This window comes from Mustela nigripes, chromosome 8 (assembly GCF_022355385.1).
Source record: "Mustela nigripes isolate SB6536 chromosome 8, MUSNIG.SB6536, whole genome shotgun sequence".
NCBI lineage: Eukaryota > Metazoa > Chordata > Mammalia > Carnivora > Mustelidae > Mustela > Mustela nigripes.
Genome location: NC_081564.1, coordinates 26,644,969 through 26,671,464, shown reverse-complemented (window position 1 = coordinate 26,671,464; position 26,496 = coordinate 26,644,969). Strand labels below are relative to the sequence as shown.

The 26,496-nt window shown below is 41.9% G+C and overlaps 1 protein-coding gene across 2 annotated transcripts in view; it reads right to left on the bottom strand.

Annotated features, from left to right (window-relative positions):
- Nucleotides 1-26,496, bottom strand: part of SPECC1L (sperm antigen with calponin homology and coiled-coil domains 1 like) — a 138,989-nt gene that overhangs the window by 99,585 nt on the left and 12,908 nt on the right. The window contains exons 2-3 of one of the 2 annotated variants that reach the window (XM_059408942.1): nt 12,918-13,047; nt 4,259-4,448 (exon numbers count right to left, since the gene is read on the bottom strand). In XM_059408942.1, coding sequence (XP_059264925.1) covers nt 4,259-4,411 — 153 coding nt within the window. In that variant the 5' untranslated portion in view covers nt 4,412-4,448; nt 12,918-13,047. The remainder of the gene's footprint in view (nt 1-4,258; nt 4,449-12,917; nt 13,048-26,496) is intronic. The other variant, XM_059408944.1, reaches the window with a different exon arrangement.

Genomic DNA, 26,496 nt, shown 5'->3' with positions numbered 1-26,496 from the left:
AAGAAAGGGGGCGCCTGGGTGGCTCAGTGGGTTAAAGCCTCTGCCTTCGGCTCAGGTCATGATCCCAGGGTTCTGGGATCGAGCCCCGCATCGGGCTCTCTGCTCAGCAGGGAGCCTGCTTCCTCCTCTCTCTCTCTACCTGCTTCTCTGCCTACTTGTGATCTCTATCTGTCAAATAAATAAATTAAATATTTAAAAAAAAAAAAAAAGAATCCAAGAAAGGAGAGGCAGTGAAGAAATGAGCCCTCTGTGAAGTTTCCAGCAGGTCATACCTGCTGTCTGTCCACCTGCCAGGCAATCTCTATAGATGTTCAGAAGCCCTCACACTACAAAGAGCTCTGGGACAGGCCCAGCACTTGCTAGTCATGTGTGGCTCCCATGCAAGCAAAATACACAGTTTACTCATTCCACATCTTGTGCTTTCTTTCAGGCCACTCTTAAACTGCCTTAACCCAGTCTGCATATATTTTGAATTGTGTGCGTGGCCTCAAAACTGAAATCAGTCGCAAAGTCTCAAGTGTGGTAGTCCACAGGAGTGTGCAAATATCCAATTTCACCCAAATCTATCTTGGGAAAGATTATCAGTAGAAGACCATGGTATGATTATCTGATAGAACCAATTATTGTACATAAAACAGATTTGCATATATATAAAAGAATGTAAGAACAAAAATATTAAAATTTAAAAATTTGTTAAATTTGTTAAAAATAGAAAACCTAGATACAAATGATGAAATAATATAACCAACATATCCACGCTTCTCAACTTGGACTTTCCAAGTTTCATGGTCGGCATCAACTCAAAATTTACAGTTAGTTTTTAAATTTTGCCTTTCAAGTTTCAGAGATGGATTATTCATCATATGGTTAACTAATTTTCACACTGAAAAGGTATGATGATAAATAATCATTGAGAATCATCAATTATTTAGACAGATTCTAACTGAAGTAACTGCTACTTACTAATTCTTGTCTATTAACTTTTAGAAAAAAGTACTCTTGGGACAATGAAAGAGTGTATTACTTCCACAAGAATTAACCAGGAATACCCGAGCAGTGTGTGAAACCTGCAAAGTGCAGGCACATACGAGGCCATCCCTATGTGGCAAATAATCCTCTCTACTCACTGTGACAAAGAATTAACCATGCAAACATGCCAAACCAGATGTCAAAGCTACTCATAACAATGGGAACAATTTCCTCAAAATTCACTGAACAGCAATCATACTGTATTTTGTATTTACAAAAACTCCAATCAGCAGTGAGATGCTCTCATCAAAAAGGTACTTTCTCAGGGTGCTGGGTGGCTCAGTGGGTTAAAGCCCCTGCTTTCGGCTCGGGTCCTGGGATCGAGCCCCACGTCAGGCTCTTTGCTCCGCGGGGAGCCTGCTTCTTCCTCTCTCTCTCTGCCTACTTGGGATCTCTGTCTGTCAAATAAATAAATAAAATCTTAAAAAAAAAAAAAAAAAAAAGGTCCTTTCTCTTATACCTCAGCTAGATCTAGCCTCAAACAATATTTGAAATGAAAGAGGTAAAGAAATGTATATCCCCATGCTGGCCACTATAAGAAAAGTGTTGAATACTGTGCAATGACAGACACACACGTGGGTGTCCACATGAATAGGTGAGTATGTGTACACGGTGTCTATATGACTAAAAGCCAAAGGCTTCATTCATCTGGTTAGTCATCAACGCTCCATCAGTTACAGGAATTCAAGCTGTGGCAAGTGTCCAAATGCTAGAGAAAGCACAGTGAAATGTGAAAACTTAGGAAAATAAAATAATAGGGCACCTGGGTGGCTCAGCCTTTAAGCTACTGCCTTCAGCTCAGATCCCAGCGTCCTGGGATCAAACCCTGCATCCATCTCCCTGCTCAGTGGAGAGCCTGCTTCTCCCTCTCCCTCTGCCTGCCATTCTGCCTACTTGTGCGCACTCTCTCTCTAATAAATATGTAAAATCTTTTAAAAAAGGAAAGACTACATGTTTATTATTATTTTTTAAAAAAGGAAAATAAAGTAACACTTAAGTTTGTGGGGTCTCCAAGCCCTTTTGATCTTTTCGATTCTTCTGTTCATTTCACTGTTTTCTTCTTTCCTTCTTTGACTTCTCACTTCAATTTCTATTCAGTGCCTTTTTTCTTCTTCTTTCTTAAGAAAAAGCAATTGCTTCAGTCTAGATAAAGTATTCCCAAATAGTTCTGCCTCTTCTAAGACCCTCCTCACTATACACATACACACACACCCCTACTTAAATGCACCAACAAGGATGGCCAGAGCTATGGACAGCTGGCACGTGCTGGCACACAGCAGAGATACAGTTGTTTTGCTTTACAATGAAAAAATACTCACTGTTCAAAACCAAACTACCATCAACTCCAGATACAAGCCTCAGAAAATCTGACATGCCTATTCAAGGCACACTTCATAGCAAACCTTCAAAGACCCTGCCTGCCACTGATGAGGAGACAACAGAAGAAAAGCAGTAGAACACATCCAATGCCAGTGTTTCAACCTGTTCTTCCAGTCACGTAAATAACAGGTACCCAGTCACACAGTACTCCGCTCCAAAGACACCCCCAGCAAGTGAGTAACCAGTTAGGTCAGAAAATGCCAGCTATCTTACACAAAAGAGTGGCAGTACTGTCATCGAGGAAGTAATTCAAGGTTTTGATTCCAGAAGTAGGGCAAAGGTCTATTTCTGGCACCATCCTCTGGGCCATAGGATGACACCCAGTAACTCATCAAAACTGCAGCAAGGAGAAAATCTGGGGGCACCTCCAAGCCCATGGCGTTAGTCTGGGCTTACTTTTGACAACCCTGAAATAGAAAAACCAGCATTTCCAGCTGTATCTTTCAACATATATAAGGAAGTCCCTCATTAGCTGTTCTATGAGGTGCTTCTTAAAATAATTAAGTCACAGTCTATCAAAGCCCTGCCTAGACAAAAGGCTTTTGAATGGATCACGTCTGAAACAGTGCTTAGTTTTCCCTACAAGACTAACCCTCTCCAGGTTTTCTCCAGAGTCAAAGTAGCAAAACACAAAATTCCCAGGACAAACAAGCAAAGAACAAATAAGTGGATTCTGCACTGAGAAAGACTAGAAGACTGTGTGGACCTCTGTGCAATATATCTAAGATATGTCCAATAGAAAAACAGCCCGGAGTCACCTTGTCCCTTGAGTGGTCAAAACCAACACAGACACTGAGAGCACCCACAGAAAAAGACTATTCTTTTCAGAAATCAATAAAAATGTTACTATCTGGGATGCCTGGGTGGCTCCTTCAGTTAAGCATCTGCCTTCAACCCAGGTCCTGATGGTCCTGGGATAGAATCCCGAGTTGGGCTTCCTATTCCAGGGGAACCTGCTTCTACCTCTCCCTCTGCCCCTCACTACTGCTCATGTGCTCTCTCTCTCTAACAAATAAAATCTTAAAAAAAAAAATTCTACTACCTGTTATTTATGAAGCCCTTGCCATGTGCCAGTCTCTGAGCTAATTCACTTCCATACATTCCTCATTTCATCCTAATCATGGTGCTATAAAGCACATGCATAGAAAGTCTGGGTCTGTCTGCTTCTAAAGCCCAGTCACCATTCTGTACTAACAAGAACTAAACCAGCCTTGGAAAGAGTGTAAAACAAACAAAAAAACTAGTTATGTGCTAACTAAATTAACATCGCCCAGTTTTAATGGGATTAATACAGATCGGTTGTCAGGAAAAGAGTAACAGTTATGGGGTGCAAGGGTGCAAGGGGTGGAGTGGGAATAAAAATACCCTACCTAGGAGTTTCAGGAATAGTATTGCTGGTCATCCTTTAAGATCTACCACATATATTCTTAAAACCTTCCCAGGCTAGCAACAATGTCTTCCTGAAATGCTTACACTATCCTCCTGCTTCCCTGTGGGAATCTCACTTTTTTGCATGTATTTCATTTACACATGTAGGTGACAACCTCCACCCATTACCCCACAAGCTCCTTGAACAAAGACGCTAACTCCAGCTCACACTGACACAAGAACCTTGCACAAGGCAAGTGCTCAATGATATGTTTCATAAGCAAGTCTACTATTTGGTTTCATTTGTAAAGCCAGACCAAACACACCAAGTCTACCATACTGTGAACTCTTCAAAGTCTATGTGTTCCCAGCACCAGCAGAGAGCGAACCCTAAAGGATGTTTAGTTAATAAATCAAACATCCTATTAAGATTCACTCCTCCTAAAATCCATCACATATTCAAACATCACCACGTTAATACCTTTGACAATGATGCTGTTGTTCCAGGTTTTACGAGTTTGCCTCCTGTAGATGCTGAAGAACTGTTTTCAGGTTTAGTTTTTTCTACTGTTTGCGTTTTGCTTATCCCAGACACTTTAGGCACTGAGCCAACACTCCTGCTTGCTTTCTTCATTCTGGGTTGCCTCTTCGTGATGCATTTACAAACAAATCTGTGGAAAGAAATGACATTATACTAAGAACACAATTGGAAGGAAGCTCTTTAGAAATTTGTTTCTGAAAAATTTTACCATGCAATAAATAAAAACATTTGAAAGCTAAATATTGATACAGAAACTAAAAAGTTGAAAAGCTCTTAGACTTATTAATTAGAATGTACCCCACACTTAAGGTTTCCTCCTTGAATATTACTAACATGAAACTACTTTGTGCATTCTAGCTCGGTCATTAAAAGGAATAACCTGGGAGCGGCTGCATGGCTTAGTTGGTTGAGGGTCTGACTCCTGATTTTGGCTCAGGTCATGAACTCAGGGTCCTGAGACACTGAGACAGAGCCCACCCACATCAAGCTCCACTCTAAGCCTGGAGACTTTTTTTTTTTTTTTTTGACAGAGAGAGAGAGAGACATCACAAGTAGGCAGAGAGGCAGGCAGAGGGGGAGGGGGAAGCAGGCTCCCCTCTGAGTAGAGGGCCCAATGCAGGGCTCAATCCCAGGACCCTGAGATCATGACTCAAGCTGAAGGCAGAGGCTTTTTTTTTTTTTAACATTTTATTTATTTGACAGACAGAATCCAAGTAGGCAGAGAGGCAGGCAAAGAGAGAGGAAGGGAAGCAGGCTCCCTACTGAGCAGAGAGCCTGATGTGGGGCTCAATCCCAGGACCCTGGGATCATGACCTGAGCTGAAGCCAGAGGCTTTAACCCACTGAGCCACCCAGGCGCCCCATGAAGGCAGAGGCTTAACCCACTGAGCCACCCAGGCACCCAGCCTAGAGCCTGCTTAAGATCGTCTCTCCCTCTACCCTTCTTACCTCCTCCCCACAGGGGAGCACATGCACACACTCTCTATAAGGAAAAAAAAAAGGAATATCCTAGATTGCTAATGGAACTAGCTAAATATGACACAGCATACATTATCTTTAGCATTTAATGAAGCAAAAACCATCCTGACATTTGAGAATTGGCCATTCTGCAGGTATTTAAGGGTGATCGTATTTTCCCAAATTATCCAGCATAATCCTAGTTTCAAGTATCTGTTGTCATAACCTCACCTACACCAAGAGGAACATCCCAGAAACTCTATCATTTAGGATCTAAATATATTTCCTAGGATATCTCTTTTATCAAGAAGCAGCAACAAAATTCCTTACCAGAACATAAACCTCAAGGATGCTTGGGTGGCCCAGTCAGCTGGACATCTGCCTTCGGCTCGGGTCATGATCTCAGAGTCCTGGGATTAAGCCCACATCAGGCTACCTGATCATCAGGGAGTCTGCTGCTCCCTCTTCCTCTGCCCCTCACCCTGCTCATGCTCCCTCTCATGCGCGTTCACTCTCTCAAATAAATAAATAAAATTTAAAACAAAGAAGGAGAACATAAACCTCAATTTTTTTGTTCAGAAAACAAGGCCATCTATACACCTATAAGGAATGTGACAAGACTACCACCTAAACAGCTCATGCTTGATTTCACAGCTTAGACAACTTGAAATAACACCAGCTGCACACAAAACTGCACTCAGATAAACCCTTAAATATATCCTTATTAACTAAGCTAGAAAAGCAATTCCTACAATAAGTAGTATCAGGTTTAGAAAGATGTCACACACCAGGTTGGCTTTAACAAAAATGAAAGCCTATTTGAATGTAAGCAGTTTTGTGTATGATGACGCTTGAGAAACTACAGTGAGCACAAAAAGAGGCTGTTCTATTCTGTGAAGATTTCTACGTACTAACAAAAATAAACTTACAAAATAGCCCCTCGGAAAAGAAAAGGCTCATCCCAACAGCCTTAATGAGTACTTGACTGACACTAAGCTCAGACACTCCAGATTTATCTTGCCTTGACATAATATAAACTGTACCAACTGGTTTGGTGGCAGGAACAGTGAGACAGGACAAGGGGGCTCTGCTCCAGCCCTCAACGTGATAAAGCCTTTGAGCAAAAAGAACACTATTATTAACAGCAACCAAAGCACAGAAGCAAGTCTATGCTTTTCTCACCGACAAAATGAAGGAATGACACTGGACCCATTGCTAACTCAAAGTACTGTGGAAAAATCAAGTTCCTAAGAATCTTCCCTTCAACTTTTCACTTTCCCTTTTTATTTGCCTCCTCTTTTCTAAGTCTCCTATCTTGTAGATGACTCCCTGAAGTTTCTTTCTTTTCTTCTCCAAATTCCACTCCTGCACTCCTTTCCACACCACTCAGACCCTCTATCATTCTCTGCCTACTCATCCAAATGAACTTTTCCTAGACAGGCACCATCCAATAGAACTTACTGCAATTATAAAAATGTTTTATGTATATCTGTGCTGTCCAATACAGTAAATAACCACTAGCCACTTGTAGCTACTGAGCACTTAAAATGTAGCTGGTATGACTGAGGAAATGTATTTTTATTTTTATTTAATTTTAACCAATTTAAACGTAAAGGTTCATGGTAGCTACCATACTAGACAATGTAACAGACTGTCCCTTTCTTGCTGTTACCACGTAAAACCTAAGGAACTACCACTTTCCACCCACTAGGATGGCTATAATCAAAAAGATAGAGGGGCACCTGGCTGGTGCAGTAGGTGGAGCATTCAACTCTTGATCTTGGGATTATAAATTCAAGCCCCACACTGGTTGTAGAGATTACCTTTTTAAAAATCTAAAAAAAAAAAAAAATGGTAACAAATGTTGTAAAGGATGTGCAGTAATTAAAATCCTCACATGAAGCTGGAAAGAATATAAAATAGTGCAGCCACGTTGGAAAACAGTCTAGCAGTTCCTCAAATGCTTAAAGACAGTTACCATATGATCCAGCATGTCTACTCCTGGATTTATACGCAAGAGAAATAAAAGCATTCATCCACAAATTTATGTACAAATGTCCACAGACACATTATTCATAATAGCCACAAACTGGAAACAACCCAAACCATCTCAAAAAATTCTCCCAAATTAGGGGCACCAGGGTGGGCTCAGTGGGTTAAAGCTCTGCCTTCAGGTCGGGTCCTGATCCCGGGGTCCTGGGATCAATCCCCCCCATCCAGCTCCTTGCTCAGCAGAAGTCTGCTTCCACTCCTTTCTCTGTGCCCACTTCTCCACCTACTTGTGATCTCTGTCTGTCAAATAAATAAATAAATAAAATCTTTGGGGGGAAAAAAAACTGCTCCCAAATTAAACTATCACGGAATTGTTAGCCTGTAAATTTTTACTTATCAACATGTATTTGTTATTTATGGGATACATATTACTATCACATAGTTCTGTTTACATACCATCTGCATACAAAGTAACTTTTTGTTTCAATTCCAAATATCTATCAACCAATGAATGGATAAACAAAATGTGCTATATCCATCCAATGGAATATTATTTGGGCATAAAAAAGAAATGAACTACCAATACATAGTACAACCCTGAAAACATTATACCAGATAAAAGACACCACACACAAAGAATCATGTATTGTATGATTCCGGTCATAACAACTGTCCAGAATATGCAAATTCAAAGAGACAAAAGTAAATTAGAGGTTGTCAAAGATTAGGGTAGCAGGAATGGATACTGACTGCTAATGGACACAGGGTTTCTTTTTTGGGATAAAACACTTGGAATCAGGGGCACCTGGGTGGCTCAGTGGGTTAAATTCACATCTATTTTATTACAATTTGCCTTCAGCTCAGGCCATGATCTCAGGGTCCTGGGATCAAGCCCCACATCAGGGTCTCTGCTCCACAGGGAGCCTGCTTCCCTTCCTCTCTCTTTGCCTGCCTCTCTGCCTACTTGTGATCTATGTCAAATGAATAAATAAAATCTTTTAAAAAAAAATTTGGAATCAGATTGTGATAATGGTTGTGAATATACTGAAAACCACTGAATTTTACACTATAAAATGGGTGAATTGTGCAGCAGATGAATTATATCTCAATAAAGTGGTTACAAAAACAAAAATAAAAAACACCTGGGAGCCTAGGTTGCTCAGTTGGGAGAGCATGCGACTCCTGATGTCAGGGTTGTGAGTTCGAGCCCCAAGTTAGGTGTACAGATTACTTAAAAATAAAATCTTAAAAAAAAAAAACAAAAAAAACCTAATGAACATCAAAACAAGGACTTCAAGAAAGTAGATCCGAACATTATAAAATACCTGATAAAATAAAGAAAAGGACTACAGTTTTGCAAAGATCAGAGAGAAGACAAGCAGCACAGCCAAAAGCTTAGAAATGCTAAGAAACACTGGTCCAAGACACTGGCAGCTTGAGATCTTAGATTTTAGACCACTCACTCACCCTCACCAACACTGGACCCAAAGCTCCCTTTCTCCAAGAAATACGTAAACACAACTTTACTACTAAATTGGAATCCAAAGCTAACCTATTTATTTTATTATATACACACAGATACTTTCTAAAAATATCTATGTGGCAACTAAAACATAAAAAATAAAAGTAAATTGTAATAAAATAGATGTGAATTTCAATATGTGAATTTTCAAGCAAGATTATCTGAGGAACAAAACAGTAAGAAATCCACACCTCTAAGTTAAATCACTATGAATCTGACTACAGATAGTCTTGACTTGGGCACTTGGTAGTACTGCAACTCAGATCCCATGCCATCTATCATACATGCTATCAACAACATGTTTTTCTTAAAGGATGAATCTCTCTTATTGTAATGGTTAATTTTATATGCCAACTTGACTGAGCCATGAAGTGCAAAGATATCTGGCTAAATTATTCTGAGTGTGAGGATGTTTCATTTTCTTTTTAAAGATCCGTTTTGTTTTGTTTTTCAGTTTTTTTCATGAGAATGTTTCCGAATGAGATAAACATTTGAATTCACAGGGATTCCTGACTCCTTGAGTTGGGATGTTGGTTTTTTCCCATCTTTGGACTCCATCTGAAAAACTGGTTTTTCTTGGGTCTCGGTCCCACCAACTTTCAGACCGGAATTTACACCATCAGTTAGTTAGCTCTCCTGGTTCTCAGGCCTTCAGATTCAGACTGGAACTTGCATTATTGGCTCTCCTGGGTCTCGAGCTTCCTGACTACAAATTCTGGTACTAATTCAGCTTCCATGATCATGTGAGCCAACTCCTTATAATCATTCTCTTTGTGTGCTTACTTGCTTCTGTGTGTTTGTGTAGATCCTACTGGTCTGTTCCTCTGGAGAACCCTGACTAATACCCTTGGTAAAGCTGAAAACAAAACAATTTCTCCTCAATGTCTACAGTAACTGCATTCCTGGAAAATTCCATCTATACCAAAACTACACTTAAAAAATGCCTTCTTTGTGTAAAATGGAATTGATTCTAGGCTCAGCCATAAACAGTTTTTTTCTATCTACGTAAATTATTCAACAAGATATTCCAAAGTTGTGGCAGGTCACAGGAAAAATTTTGATTTTGCAGAACTGACGCTTCATTTAATCTAGAATTCCATGGCCCTTACGTACTAAATTGCAACAGCAACCACCAAACATTGAGACAACAAAAAAAGCTTTCATGATTTCTTTTGGTTTTTTTTTTAAAGATTTTACTTATTCATTTGACAGAGAGTGAGCGCAAGGGCATAAGCAGGAGGAGCAGCAGGCAGAGGGAGGAAGAGCAGCAGGCTCCCCACTGAGCAGGGAGACAGATGCAGGGCTCTATCCCAGAACCCTGGGTTCATGACCTACGCCAAAGGCAGACACTTAACTGACTGAGCCACCCAGGAACCCCAGCTTCCATGATTTTCTAAAATGACCCCTATCAAAGGGCAAAGATCCTCATAAACAGATGCTAATTCACCAGATCTTGGCCCCTACCTGGTTAATAAGGAGGAATCGATAACCCTGCCTAGAGAGTCTCTAGAGTCCCCTGGGCATGGAAGAGATTACAGAGGGGAGGGAAAGGACCAGCACAGTTCATAGCACTTCAAGTGCCTGAAAATGAAAGGAAAAAAAAAAAAAAGGACACCTGGGTCAGTTGGGCATCCGTGTTCAGCTCAGATCACGATCCTGGGGTCCTGAGATTGAGTCCTGCATCCCACTCCCTGCTCTGTGGGGAGCCTGGTTCTCCCTCTGCCTGCCACTTCCCCTGCTTGGGCTCTAACAAATAAATAAATAAAATTTTAAAAAGAAAAAGAAAGTTGAAAAGGGTATGTGTTGAAAGTTACTACTATTTCTTCCCCAGTCCTGCTCAGAGCTGTCATCAGCACCCATCACTACCTCTAGTCCAGGGACGCCTGGGTGATCCCAAGGTCCTGGGATTGACCCCCACATGGGGCTCCCTGCTCGGCAGGAACCCTGCTTCTCCCTCTCCCACACCCGCAGCTTGTGCTCCTTCTCTTTTGGTCCCTCTCTGTCAAATAAATGAAATATTTAAAAAGGGGGGGGGGCACCTGGGTGGCTCAGTGGGTTAAGCTGCTGCCTTCGGCTCAGGTCATGATCTCAGGTCCTGGGATCGAGCCCCACATCAGGCTCTCTGCTCTGTGGGGAGCCTGCTTCCTCCTCTCTGCCTGCCTCTCTGCCTACTTGTGATCTCTGTCTGTCAAATAAATAAATAAAATCTTTAAAAAAAAAAAAAATCTACCTCTAGTCCAGAGAAGTCAAGGTTTAGGAGGAATAAAAAGTAGTTCTCACAATAACAGTATGGATCCTGCCTCCATAAATACTAAGAATAATCTCAAACTACAATAAATCCATGAAGTATGTCAGATATATTTCTCAAGTAATATTTCTTAAAAACATCAAAACTGATGCACTGCACCCAAAATAGGGAAAGGCACTGAAGGCCTTGAGCTCCTCCCATGGGGAAGGCATCATTTCCCAGCTCTGCGGTACCTGGTAAAAGTTCAATGAATCCTCACAAGAGCCCATACAGGCATTGACAGAGGCTCAAAGAATGTAACTCACTCTCCCTGACTCAGCATTCTTTAGTGACAGCAGCATGAATCCAAAGTCCATACCCTGCCCACTGCTCCATATGGCCCCCAGTGCAACCACACATAAGAACTTCATCAGGCATGTGTAGTTTTCATCTCAACAAATATTTCACAAGATATGAACAAAATGTAACAACACTAAAACTACACTGTGCAACTTCTAGATTTATCAATCTGTCCTTTGGATCAGTGCTGATATTCTTTTTTTTTTTTTTTTAAAGATTTTATTTAGGGACGCCTGGGTGGCTCAGTTGGTTAAGCAGCTGCCTTCGGCTCAGGTCATGATCCCAGGGTCCTGGGATCGAGTCCCACATCGGGCTCCTTGCTCAGCAGGGAGCCTGCTTCTCCCTCTGCCTCTGCCTGCCTCTCTGTCTGCCTGTGCTCGCTCGCTCCCTCTGTCTCTGACAAATAAATAAAATCTTTAAAAAAAAAAAAAAAAATCTTTAAAAAAAAAAAAAAAAAGATTTTATTTATTTATTTGACAGAGAGAGAGAGATCACAGGTAGGCAGAGAGGCAGGCAGAGAGGGAGAAGTAGGCTCCCTGCTGAGAAGAGAGCCCGATGCAGGGCTTGATCCCAGGACCTGGAGATCATGACCCGAGTTGAAGGCAGAGGCTCAACCCACTGAGCCACCCAGGCGCCCCTGTCATGTTATTTAATATAAAATCTATCTTTTTTAGAGCACAAAATTTATCACCAGTTCTAAATCAGTATATATTAAGTTACAGCTGTAAAAATAAAATTCTCAGCTATAATCACATTAATTTATAGATACCTGCTACTTTTTCATTTAAAATAATTATTTGTTAGGCATGGCAGGCAGAAGCACAGCTGCCCTCCTTTTACAGAAATAACCCTGCATTAAGAAGGCTGCAGGGCACCTGGGTGGCTCAGTGGGTTAAAGCCTCTGCCTTCGGCTCAGGTCATGATCCCAGGGTCCTGGGATCGAGGCCCACATCGGGCTCTCTGCTCAGCTGGGAGCCTGCTTCCTCCTCTCTCTCTGCCAGCTTCTCTGCCTACTTGTGATCTCTATCTGTTAAATAAATAAATAAAAATCTGGGTGCCTGGGTGGCTCAGTGGGTTGGGCCGCTGCCTTCGGCTCGGGTCATGATCTCAGGGTCCTGGGATCGAGTCCCGCATCGGGCTCTCTGCTCAGCGGGGAGCCTGCTTCCTCCTCTCTCTCTCTCTCTCTCTCTGCCTGCCTCTCTGCCTACTTGTGATCTCTCTCTGTCAAATAAAAAATAAATAAATAAAAAATCTTTTTAAATAAATAAATAAATAAATAAATAAATAAATAAATAAAAATCTTTAAAATAAATTAAAAAAAAAAAAAGAAGAAGAAGAAGGCTGCAGTCTGGGTGGCCAGAACTCTCACCAGGATGTCCTTGTACTTGGACTCCCCAGGACAGGATTTAAAGTTCCAGGAGCCCTGCCCAAAGCTAATTACACATCCACAGCCACACAGGAAGCTTGAGTTTCCTATTCATCTACAAGGAGAACACATAATTAAAACCTACTGAAGAAAACAAATAAAGGGCCATCTCTTACCTGACAGATACGGTAGAGAAAAAACTACTTAAAAGTCAAGCCACGGGCACCTGGCTGGCTCAGCTGATAGAGCATTCAACTCTTGGTCTCAGGGTCGTGAGTTCAAGCCCCATGTTGGGTGTAGAGATTACTTGAAAAAAAAAAAAAAAATCAAACCACAGACTCTTAAAAATGGTAAACATTTTGGAGGCCATTTTATAGGAAATCCTGCATGCAACATCACTAACAAAAAAATCTTCTAGTTACAAACATCTACTGTTGAAGGAAACTGACTACTAAAAAGTTCTGAAGCAAGTCATTATTTACTCAACATTCACTCAATACTTTGTGCCATGGAAAATGCCAGTTCTCTAGGAACTAGTCAGACAAGGCATAAATAAATACATGGACACATAAAGATAATTAAGACAAAAATACCTACTTTCAAGGAGCTCACAGTTTAGTGGGAGAATCAAGATACATAAACAGTGAAGAGGATGCCATCCTTCTTAAATTCTGCTGATAAAACAAGGTAAACAGATATACAAGGTACAATGGCAGTAGAAAGAGCTAGTCCTCGGTTCTGTCTCTCAGGAACCAGGTGAGAGGTACACCTCAGAGAGTTATGAGAAAGCATGGGCTCACTTGAAGGACTCCAAGAACTTGGGTCTGACTAGAATACAGAAATGGGAAAGGGCCCAGCAGGCCAGTCAAGCTCTGGCCTTTGTCCAAAACAGGATGGCAAACTACAGACAGACTAAAGTCAGTGCAGCCCTAATGAGGATTTACAAATCCTAAAGAGGAACCTGGTGCTGGTGTGGATAAGCTGAAGCGGCATAACATGCTGGCCGAGCTCAGGCATGAGAAACCCTGATCGGAATCTCCTTCCCTCTAACTCTCTTCCTCTGACCTCACTCTAAGCTCTCCATTCAAAAGTACCACTCTTGGGGCGCCTGGATGACTCAGTTGGTTAAGCATTAGACTCTTGATTTCCTCTCAGATCATGGTCTCAGGGTTGTGAGATCAAGCCCAGCACTGGGCTCCATGGTCAATGCTCCATGCTCAGTGCAGAGTCTGCTTATCCCTCTCCCTCTGCTCCTCTTCCCAGTGCTCTCTCTCACAAATAAATAAAATCTTAAAAAAAAAAAAAGTACTACTCTAATACTGCCCCTCTCCCAGGATCTGAACACCACCACAGTGCTACACTATGCCTGCCTTTCTTCCACATCAACCCCCATGAATCTCCAGCCACGCCTCCAGATTCCACACCATCTGCCTCTATTGGCAACATGATGCATGGGCCCTTGGAACTGGGCACCGATGCTACACAGATTTGATCTGGCAAGCAGAGCTCAGTGTGACTATTACTTCTCTTGATGTAGACACTGAAGCTCTTAACTTAATCAAAAGAAAAGCTGCTTTTCTACGAGCTACCAGAAGCACACACTGAGTTCATGGTTACCTAATACTCACATGTTTTCACATCTTTTTTTTTTTTTTTAAGATTTTATTTATTTATTTGACAGAGAGACAGCGAGAGAAGGAACACAAGCAGGGGGAGTGGGAGAGGGAGAGGGAGAAGCAGGCTTCCAGCCAAGCAGAGAGCCCGACATGGGACTCGACCCCAGTACTCCGGAATCACGACCCAAACCTAAGGCAGACACCCAACAAGGGGAGCCACCCATGCGCCCCTCACATGTCTTTTTAATACAAACGGCCCCTAAGCTGTTTTTTCTCTCCCCTACCACCTGCCAACATTTTACTACAGACATTTTCAAACACATGGAAATGTTGAAGAAACTGTAAACACCTCACTGTTCTCCTTTTCATAGCTGTGTAATTTATATTCAGAAAAGAATTTACACTCTGCTAAAATTTTCATTTGGTCGTTCAGCTCAAAGCCTTTAGGATATCTTAAAATTCTGACTTTGATTTAAAACCCAGAGTTTTCCCTCAAACAAGTACTGTCTTTAAGCTAAGTCCCATGTCCATTCAGGATCCTCAACTACAACACAAGCGGGTTGGATTCTAAGGAATTTCAAAGGTAGCTTTTGACTCCCAAAACCTTCTACTTTAGCAAAATTCACAGAACTGATGACAATGTTACATAGGTCAGAGCAAAGACAAGTTTCCCTCCAGGTCTCAAACAGCAGCAGAGTACTGAACTAAAATCAGGAGAGCTGGGTTCAAGCTCCAGCTTTGCCATACAAGCTGTGTGACTGTGGACAAACTCTTAATCACTTTCTATCTTTGCAACTCTGTTTTCTCTCCTATAAGAGGAGCTGATAAAACCTAAATGAAGAGGTCCTGACAAAATAACCTGTATAGACAATGAAAAAGAACAAAAATCCTGATACACTCATTCCAGGGGAATTCACCTTTCCAACACGCAAAGGTTGGGAACGGGAAAAAAAATGTGCAACAAGCCAAGATCAGGGATGGCAATTTATCTCAGTGACTCAGAAACTCCATCCTCACCAACTACCCACCTATAGGGAGCACATCAATCAAGTTTCAAAAATAATCCCAAAAGGACTTGGAAAATTTGTCTTTCCTGTCAGGATACTGCATCAAGAAGGAGCTACCCTGCACAGAGAACACAGTATCTTGGGAACTGTCAGAGAGCTAAGGCCCCAACCTCATCAAGAAGCACCTTCAGCCCTGGCAGCATGTGGGACAGGAACCTGATAGCAACTACAGGGGCATCCCCATCTCTTCCTCCTACAGTCACACCAGGATTTTTTAAAAAGATTTTATTTATTTAACAGAGAGAGATGGAGGGCGCAAGAGAGCACAAGTAGGGGGTGTCACAGAGGCAGTGGGAGAAACAGGCTCCCCACTGAGCAGGGAGCCCAATGCAGGCTCCATCCCCAGACCCTGGGATCAGGACCTGAGCTGAAGGCAATTGAACCACCCAGGTATATCAAGTCACAACAGGATCTTTTTTTTTTTTTTTTTAAAGATTTTATTTATTTATTTGACAGACAGAGATCACAAGTAGGCAGAGAGGCAGGCAGAGAGAGAGAGGAGGAAGCAGGCTCCCCACTGAGCAGGGAGCCCGACTCGGGACTCGATCCCAAGACCCTGAGAACATGACCTGAGCCGAAGGCAGAGGCTTTAACCCACTGAGCCACCCAGGTGCCCCACACACCAGGATCTTGACAGGGTCACTACTTTAGGTGACTACTTTTTCCTCTGAATGCCTCCTATTCACCTCCATTAGAACCTCTTTTTCCTTCTGTTATGCAAAATGTATTGCTATTTAAAATGATTTAAATTTAACTGTTATTTAATTGATATTTTTAAATCTACTGTGCTCCTTTAAAACAACCAGTATCCTGGAGACTGCCCTACCTTGTACAAAGAAATATGTAACCTTGGGCAAGTTACTCGACCTCTCTGGAATCTCAGTTTCCTCATAAGTAAAATGGGCTGCTAATGCTACTTCCCTGATAAGGATGTTGAGAGGATTAAGGTAATGAACCTAAACGGCTTAGCAGGGTGAGAGCCCACAGTAAAGATGGGATAAATGTGGGCTATCATAATGTAGAGAAAGAACACTCTGCATGCCCCAAGTATGACTAATGGCCTTATTAAAATAAAAGCAGTAATTCAAAAGACACTTTGAAAGAGAAACCCTTTATAAGGAATGACTAAAGACTGTTTATACTCACTACTTAGATTAAATTATATACTACTGCACACAGATGTCAACAAACAACACTTGCTTCTGGTTCTTTCCCACTGAAAATTATATATCAGGAAATACTGAAAATATATGGTAAGGAGCTCACTGGAGTGATTATCAAGAGACCTGGATTGTGGTTGCAAGCCTGACAAGTCTGCATGACCTTGATAAGTCATGCTAACTCTGTGGGCCTTGTTTATTAGGCAAGGAGCATGGATCAGGATCTTTCAGAAATTCAAAAATTCCATTTCATAATTTATACCATTCAGAACCAGGAATCAAAACTACTTTTAAAAAGGAAACTGTTGATTAGGTATGACATTTTTGTGCCTATCAACATGCCACTAAAAATCCAAAAAGGGTTTCAGCCCAAATGATATAGATACATTTCTCTCTTATTTCACAAACTCCATATATGAAATATGTAGGGATTATATTAAAATGTAAAGTAAGAACAGACTTAAAACACAGAGGAGAAGGAATCACATAGTCAAGGTAAAACTGAAAATCAGGAAACTAGCTACACTGGAGTCAGTAACTACAGGTTACTAAACCAATCAAAACCAAAAAACCAATCTGATAAAGCATGTGGGCTACAAAAACCAAACAGAACGCTGAAGAAATGAAGTAAGAAATGTTTTAATTAGATAAATCCTAATGCAGTCGACTGATCTAATAGTGAATTCCTCAACACATACATGTTTCTAACCCTTCTTTTGTGAATTATGACACACAATCAGAAAAATGCATTTAAATGTAAACATTTTAAAAACTCGGAGTGAGACTCCATTGAAAAAGTCAAGGCTTACTCAGAGGAAAAGTGTGAGCCCTGTCATGTCAAAACCCTGCACACATGCAAGTGGGCGTATATGCAAGATGCATGAAACAGGGAGAGGAAGGAGAGAAGCCAAGGTGAAATGGTTTTGGACATACAACTTTCTGCGTAGTCTGGATCCACATATAAAAAGTCCACTACCGCTCAAAATACTTCAATGATTACTAACTAACAGCTAGCCTTCAATTACTATGCTTAGTGACAATTTTCAAACGCTTATTTTTATTGTAACACAATACCTTCTCATTTTTAATACCGATTTTTTAAAGTTTATTTATTTATGTAATCTCTACACCCAACGTGGGGTTCAAATTCACGACCTCACAATCAAGAGTCATATGGTCTTCTGACTGAGCCAGCCAGGTGCCCTGACACTGATTTTAATTCATGCCTAAAATCAGGGTGTGATTATCAACTAATGTGCACATTTAATATGGTAGTTTGTCTTGTTATGGTATGGTTTCCAGAAATCAGTGATCCACATTATGACTTACTGAGAGGGAAAGGGGGCATTCAGATCCATCTCTTCTCCACTTCCACCTGCAGCCCTGAGAAGGAAGGAACTTCGCCCCACTGTCCTTTCCTTAACCCTAGCGGTGTACCCCTCTTAAGCACGCCCATGGTCACAGATGAAGGGAAAAAACAGCTACCCCTCTGATTTCCCACTTTCCCTCCCAGCTTCCTCCTTTCCATCCGGTCACGTTCTGTGAAGGGGAGAAAAGCCACACTGACCAACCATGCCCAAGTGGATACTGAAGTTAGCACTAAGAAGCTGACAGCGAGTGGGGCTCACAACCCCAAGAGGAAGGTCAGGGGCCAAGTCAGACTGCAGTGGAATGTGATAAAAAACTAAGCAGGAGATGAAGGATAAAGACCTTTTCAAAACTTGGGCTTTGTTAAGGGGAGACAGTCCTGAGGAGGTAGAGACACTTTGCTGGTGGTGGGGTTGTTGTTTAAATTAAAAGCAAGCTGCCTGGAGACCATCAGCAAGAAAGGCCAGTGCTGCATCAGCACACCTGATTCTCATCCTCACCCTACGTGGCTGGAAAGGAGGAAGAAACTGGGGTTAGGGAGGTAAACAGCTTGCCCAAAATGTGTGCTCTTTCCACTAAACTATAGCTACTGATAGACAGGATGCTAAGAAAAGGAGTTAATTATCAGCAAAAAAATTCAAAAGCACAACTCCATGTCCGTTTGGTTTTGGCCAGAAAGAAGTCCACTAGTATGAATTTATGATTTCTATTATTCTACAAGATTGAACACAAGGAAATCTTTAGAAATTAGAGGCTTCCTGGATTTTTCAAAATTAGAACCATGTCTTCTTACTGCTTTCTAAATAATAACAGAGAAACACCTATTTTTTTTGGTTTAAGTTTTATTTGAATTCCAGTTAGTTAACATACAGTGTAATATTAGTTTCAGGTGTACAGCACAGTGATTCTACACTTCGATACACGACCCAGTGCTCATCACAAGTGCACTCCTTAATCCCCATCACCTATTGAACCCATCTCCCCACCCCCCACCTTCCCTCTGGTAACCATCAGTTTGTTCTCTGTAGTCAAGCCTTTGCTCTTGGTTTGCTTCTCTCTCTCTCTTTTCAAAAACCTAATGTTATACCAAGACCTCTTCAGATCCATTTCTGGAGCTCTTTTTTAATATAAGCTGCTGAAAGGCCGTTAAACTGACAATACTTAACATTCCAGACTAGTGACAAGGCTGGAAAAGAACAGCCTAAAAGAATTTTGGCTATAGTACACAAATTATTTTTCCAGATTTAGTCCAAAACAAATTGGTTCCCGAAGTTCAAACTCCCAGAATGCAAGAAATTTTGAGTCTCCTCTGGCCATTCCCTCCTCAGCCAAGGTTTGTGAATATTTTCTAAAAGAAAAAGTTTATTCAGGATCCCTTCAAGCCACAGCTTTATGCTCAGAGTTTTGGCGGGCAGTTACCCAACAGTACAATGCTATATTCATAAAATAAACTGTTGGCCATTAAAAACACTAATCTATTTTTACATTTATAACGAACTCTGACCCAAAATACAAAATGAAATATTTTCTTGGCATTTCACCATTCAAATCTAACAGTGTAAAAAATCCTTTACAAATAAGCTTATTTTTTAAAAAAGATATTTATTTATGAGAGAGATAGCAAGAGAGGTAACACAAGCATGGAGGAGCTGGAGAGGAATAAACACAGGGAGCCCGACACGTGGGCTTAATCCCAGGACACCGGAATTAGGACCCGAGCCGAAGGCAGATACCCAACAACTGAGCCACCCAGGCACTCCTAAAAATAAGCTTAAAAGGTGGGGGGACACCTGGGTGGCTCAGTTGGTTAAGTGTCTGCCTCTGGCTCAGGTCCTGATTCCAGGGGCCTGGGATCAAGCACCAGTGTTAGGCTCCCTGCTCATGTGGAGTCTGCTTGTCCCTCTCTCCCTCTGTATCCTGCCCCACACTCATGCTCTCTTTAATTCTCAAATAAATAAAACCTTTTTTTTCTTCTTTAAGATTTTATTTATTTGTTTGACACAGACAGAGATCACAAGTAGGCAGAGAGGCAGGCAGAGAGAGAGGGGGTAGCAGGCTCCCTGCCGAGCAGAGAGCCCGATGTGGCGCTCGATCCCCAGGACCCTGAATCATGACCTCAGCCGAAGGCAGAGGCTTAACCCGCTGAGCCACCCAGGCGCCCCTAAATAAAACCTTTTTTTTTTTTTTAAGATTTTACTTATCTATTTGACACACAGAGATCACAAGTAGGCAGAGAGGCAGACAGAGAGGGGGGGGGCAAAGCAGGCTCCCCACTGAGCAGAGAGCCCGACGCGGGGCTCGATCACGGGACTCCGAGACCATGACCCAAGCAGAAGGCAGAGGCCCAACCCACTGAGCCACCCAGGCGCCACTAAATAAAATCTTTTTAAAAAGTAAGCTTAACGGGCCACCTGGCTGGCTCAGTCATAACATGCAACTTTTTAAGATTTTATTATTTATTTGACAGAGACCACAAGTAGGCAGAGAGAGAGGAGGAAGCAGGCTCCCTGCTAAGCAGAGCCCGATGCGGGGCTCGATCCCAGGACCCTGAGATCATGACCTGAGCCAAACGCAGAGGCTTTAACTCACTGAACCACGCAGGCGCCCCCCAGAACATGCAACTCTTGATTCAAGGTTCTGAGTTCAAGCCCCACACTGGGTGTAGAGCTTAAAAATAAATAAGTAAATAAATAAAATTTAAAATAAAATAAAATTCACTAGAAAAAGAAATGAACGAGACTACGTGTCAGTGAGGACATGAACACCCGGAACTCTCACACACTGCTGCTAGAAGTATAAAACAATACTGCTACTTTGGAAAACATTCTAGCAGTTTCTCATAAATTTAAACACATACCGTTATTATCCAGTAATTCAGCCCCAGGTATTTATCCAAAAGAAATTAAAACATATGCACACAAAGACATACATAGATGTTCATAGCAGCTTTTTTTTTTTAAGATTTTTATTTATTTATTTGACAGACAGAGATCACAAGTAGGCAGAGAGGCAGCAGAGAGAGAGAGAGAGGAAGAAGCAGGCTCCCTGCCAAGCAGAGAGCCTGATATGGGGCTCGATTCTCAGGAACCTGAGATCATGACCTGAGCCAAAGGCAGAGGCTTAACCCACTGAGCCACCCAGGCGCTCCTCATAGCAGCTTTTTAAAAATACATACAATACCCCCAAACCAGAAACAACCCAAATGCCCATCAACAAGGAAATGGACAAACTATGGTATAGCTATATAATGAAATAAAACCCAGCAAGAAAAGGGAAAATCCACTGATAACATGGAACGGCACAGATGAGTCTCAAAAGCATTATGATAAATGAAAGAAGCCTGAGGGGCACCTGGGTGGCTCAGCCTTTCAAGCACCTGACTCTTGATTTCAGCTCAGGTTGTGACCTTAGGATCATGAGACTGAGGCCACACTGGGCTCCCCACTCGAGGAGTCTGCTGAAGATTCTTTCTCTCTCCCTCTCCCTCTGCCCCTCTCCTTTGCTCTCTTTCAAGTAATAAATAAAGCTTAAAAAGGAAAAGAAGAAAGAAGCCTGATACATTCTATTTACACGAAGTTCTACAAAATGCAAACTTTTCTATAGTGACCGAGAGCAAATCAGTGGTTGCTTAGGGAAGAAGGGGAAATTAGTTGAACAAGATGTAAGAGAACTTTTGGGGGTTATGGAAATATTCTGTAATTGGACAGAGGTGCTGCTTATATGGCCATATACATTTTCAAACCCCATTACACTGTACATTTAAAATGGAAGCATTTTGTTGTAAATAAATTACACTGAAAAACTCATTAAAATAAAATAGTAAAAAAGTTCCCAATTGTTCAACCAAAATGCCAAAAATTTAGATTAGAGAATTATTTTGTCAACAGCATAAAGGAAGTCCTTCTAAACTAAACAAGTTAAAATAGATCAAATGGGGCACCTGGGTGGCTCAGTCAGTCAAGCAGGTGACTCTTGATTTCCGCTCCAGTCATGTTCTCAGGGTTGTAGAAATGAGCCCTGCATCCAGCTCCATGATGGGTGTGGCGACTACTTAAGAGTCTCTCTCGGGACGCCTGGGTGGCTCAGTTGGTTAAGCAGCTGCCTTCGGCTCAGGTCATGATCCCAGCGTCCTGGGATCGAGTCCCACATCGGGCTCCTTGCTCCACGGGGAGCCTGCTTCTCCCTCTGACTCTGCCTTCCACTCTGTCTGCCTGTGCTTGCTTTCGCTCGCTCTCTCTCTGACAAATAAATAAATAAAATCTTAAAAAGAAAAAAAAACAAAAAGAGTCTCTCTCTCGGGGCGCCTGGGTGGCTCAGTGAGTTAGCCTCTGCCTTCGGCTCGGGTCATGATCCCAGCGGCCTGGGATCGAGTCCCGCATCGGGCTCTCTGCTCAGCAGGGAGCCTGCTTCTCCTCATCTCTCTCTCTCTGCCTACTTGTGATCTCTCTCTCTGTCAAATAAATAAATAAAATCTTTAAAAAAAAAGTCTCTCTCTCCCCCATCTCCCTCTCCCCCCTCCCCGTGCCCCCTTTAAAAAAAAAGATTTGAATTTGATTTAATAAAAGTGAAATCTTTTTCAACAAGCATTTCACTGGTTCAATAAAATGAAAATTAATTTTAAAATACTGTGAAGTCCTTTTTCCTTTTAAAGTCATGGTCTCAATAGTGGGCAGTTTTGCCCACTTGGAGACCACTGGCACTGTTTGCAGACATTTCTGTTTATGACGATGGGGGTAGAGGTGCTACTAACATCGAGTGGTAGAGGTCAGGGATAGTCAAAACATCCTACAGTGAAAAAGAACTGTATGACCCAAAACATCAATAGTGCCAAGACTCAGAAACCTTGGTGTACAGGGATTGGTTTAAGCCTGGGAGGAAGAGAAGATCTCCATTTTTTTGTACCTTACCATACACAGGGCCATATCTGCACAGACATTCTGTTGAGCTGAAAAAGCCAACTCAACAGAATTGGCTGACAGGAAGGGAATGTCTCTGCCACAGGCCTAATACTCCTCTGGGTTTCCGTCCACATTTCCTGCTAAAGGACAGATAGCTCAAAGAAGGGCTTTCTCTGATCTCCCAGAATGAAATGTGAGAAGGAGGCATAAGGCCTCATTGCTTACCTATACCTCCTTCTGCAGTCCCCCTGCTGCCTGGCAGAAACTGATGACCTGATGATCAAACTCTACCACTCTCCCATTCCTCTGAAACCTTACTAGCAAGAGGGAAAGAAGGAAAAGTAAAACCTGTGGGCCAACCAGTGTAGCCAAGCACTACACTAGAAATTTCTCACACTTCATTTCATTCAATCCTCCTTCATCTAAGGAGATGGATATGATTATCAAGTCCAAGGTCTGACTCCAAAGCCCACACCAGTCCACCACAACTGGGTAACTCCCTGGATTGTCTTTCTTTTTCTCAAGGGGTGGCCTGTACAGTGAGAGTACTGAGGGCCTCCAGATTGCTCGATGTTCAGAGACATTTAATTATGGTGGGATGTGCCTTGGAAAAAACAGCAGGTATGGCTTATAGCATTCCCTCCTCTACAGCTCTGCCAGCTCTGCCACAGCCCATAACTATACAGAGGATGGAACCAAACCCCCCAAAAAGACAAGAATCAAAGCTATGAAGTGAACAGCCTGAATCAGTGCTGAAAAGGACACGTGTGTCATAAGTAAATCCTAATAAACTCTTTCTAGACATGCCAGTTAACCACCTGTTACACAGTTTACTCCTATTATAAGATACCCTGTAACTGTAGACATGGAGACCTTCTGCTCACTCATTAGTGGTAGGATAAGGATGTAAGAAGGAAAAAGAAAAAACAGTGAGAAAGCACTTCCTTCTGAGTTCAAAATGTCATGGTCCACACTCTTGAATGCTGAGATAAACCATGTAACTCAATTACACTGATTTTGCTGTTGCCGATTTAGGACTACACTGTTCCTCTTCATGGCATGAGTAATGTATTGCAAGTTCAAGCAATGGAGCTCAATCACCCGTCAGAATTTCCATTCAGATATTAAGGAAAACAGAGGGGCTACTGAGTGGCTCAGCTGAGTGTCTGCCTTTGGCTCAGGTCATGACCCTAGGGTCAGCAGGGAATCTGCTTCTCCCTCTCCTTCCGTGCCCCCCCCCAATCTCATGAGCGCGTGCTCTCTCTCAAATATATGTAATCTTAAAAAAGAAAATAGAGGGGCACCTGGGTGGCTCAGTGGATAAAGCCGCTGCCTTCGGCTCAGGTCATGATCTCAGGGTCCTGGGATCGAGTCCCGAATCGGGCTCTCTGCTCAGCGGGGAGCCTGCTTCCTCCTCTCTCTCTCTCTCTCTCTCTCTCTCTGCCTGCCTCTCTGCTTACTTGTGATCTCTGTCTGTCAAATAAAATAAATAAAAAAAAATAATAATAAAAATAAAAAAAATAAAAATAAAAAAGAAAATAGAACATGTAAAATATGTTTCTTTCTATTTCTTCATTCCAATTTTTTAAAAAGTAAAATTTCGCATGGGAAGCCTGGGTGGTTCAGTCGGTTAGGCGTCTGCCTTCGGCTTGGGTCATGATCCCAGGGTCCTGGGATCAAATTCCACATCAGGCTCCTTGCTTGGCAGGGAGCCTGCCTCTCCCTCTGCCTATGCTCTCTCTGACAAATAAATAAAATCTTAAAAAGTAATAATAAAATAAATAAAAAGTAAAATTTCACAACACTACTACAAATGTTAGCAAACTGTGAATTTCAGTAAAAGGTTACTAGTAGCAGATATTAAGAATTATAGATTCCCGGGACGCCTGGGTGGCTCAGTTGGTTAAGCAGCTGCCTTCGGCTCAGGTCATGATCCCAGCATCCTGGGATCAAGTCCCACATCAGGCTCCTTGCTCCGCAGGGAGCCTGCTTCTCCCTCTGACTCTGCCTTCCACTCTGTCTGCTTGTGCTCGCTCTCGCTCTCTCTTTGACAAATAAATAAATAAAATCTTTAAAAAAATAAAAAAAAAAGAATAATAGATTCCCGGGGCACCTGGGTGGCTCAGTGGGTTAAAGCTTCTCTCTGCCTTCGGCTCAGGTCATAATCTCAGCGTCCTGGGATAGAGCCCAGCATCGGGCTCTCTGCTCAGCAGGGAGTTTGCTTCTCCCTCTCCCTCTGCCTGCCTCTCTGCCTACTTGTGATCTCTGTCAAGTAAACAAATAAAATCTTAAAAAAAGGGACACCTGAGTGGCTCGGGTGGTTGAGCAACTGCCTTCAGCTCAGGTTATGATGCGGGAGTCCTGGGATCAAGTCCCGCATCGGGCTCCCAGCTCCGTGGGGAGTTTGCTTCTCCCTCTGACCTCCTCTCATGCTCTCTCTTACTGCCCTTCTCTTTCTCTCTCTTTCCCAAATAAATAAATAAATAAAATCTTTAAAAAATAAAATAAAATAAAATCTTAAAAAAAAAAAAAGAAGAAGAATAGATTCCCATACAAAAGTCATAGCATCTTACCTCCGACTTAGAAAATCGGAGTATTAAAATGCTAATATAAGGCTCTAGAAACAAGTCCAAGAAGAGAAACTTTCAACTCATTAGACTGTTTAAAAAATAATGGCTATTTTAAAATTTGAAAAGATCCAGAAAGCAGTAGCACTAGTCACTAAAAGTTATCAAGAGGCAGATTCTGGAACAACTAATAATCAGAGATGCCCCTACACCAAATGAACTGCCTTCAAAGTAGCTGGGTCTTCCTTCTCACTCTTCAAAAGCCTTCCAGTGGGGGCTGGGAGGGCTGATTTATCATCAGACATCAGCTGAAATGGGAAGTTCCTACACTAACCTCACTTAGCTGCCTATCAGATATTCACAATGGTTCATCTCTAAAGGCTCCAGATACCAGTGGGATAACCAGTTTAATTTTAAAAAGCATTGTATGGTACATCTGCAGGAAGAATTCTCTTAGCTGACTGTCTCACTGTCACTGACTGGCCCAAGACTTAATCACTGAACAAATTGCTCTTGAAAAAAAAAAATTTTTTTTAATTTTATTGACAAAAGACAAAACTAACTGCTATGCAAAAATTCATCAGCTTTCTGAGAGGTGACAGGTCTTTTTCTTCTTGACCTCACTAATCTCTGAAACCACCTTCAGAGGTGTACAGTGACTGAGAATCCTAATAATCCTTTCTCAGAAGTCACTCATGTCAACACAGAACTTACCACTGCTTTCCAAGTCTCTGCGCATTTGCAATAACTCCTTTGGTAACTCCTTTGGCCAGGCAAACGCAGCACCTATGAAGCTTTTTTTATGCAAAATTTTGCACAATCACATGCAACTAGGAACAAAATAAGGTAAGAACCTTGGGCGCTTATCTCCAACAATGCTAACCTTCAGTGAGAAAGTAAATACTGAATTAGCCTTTCATTAGAGAATCTCATACTTACATAATAAACCTCTCCTTAGCCTACCAGCCTAGTATACCGTCTTCAATTTTCATTTCCAGTTAAAAAAAAAAAATTCCTCTAAGAATAGGATCAGAAAATAAATTCCAAATTCCAAATTCATACTTTACTGTCATTTTATT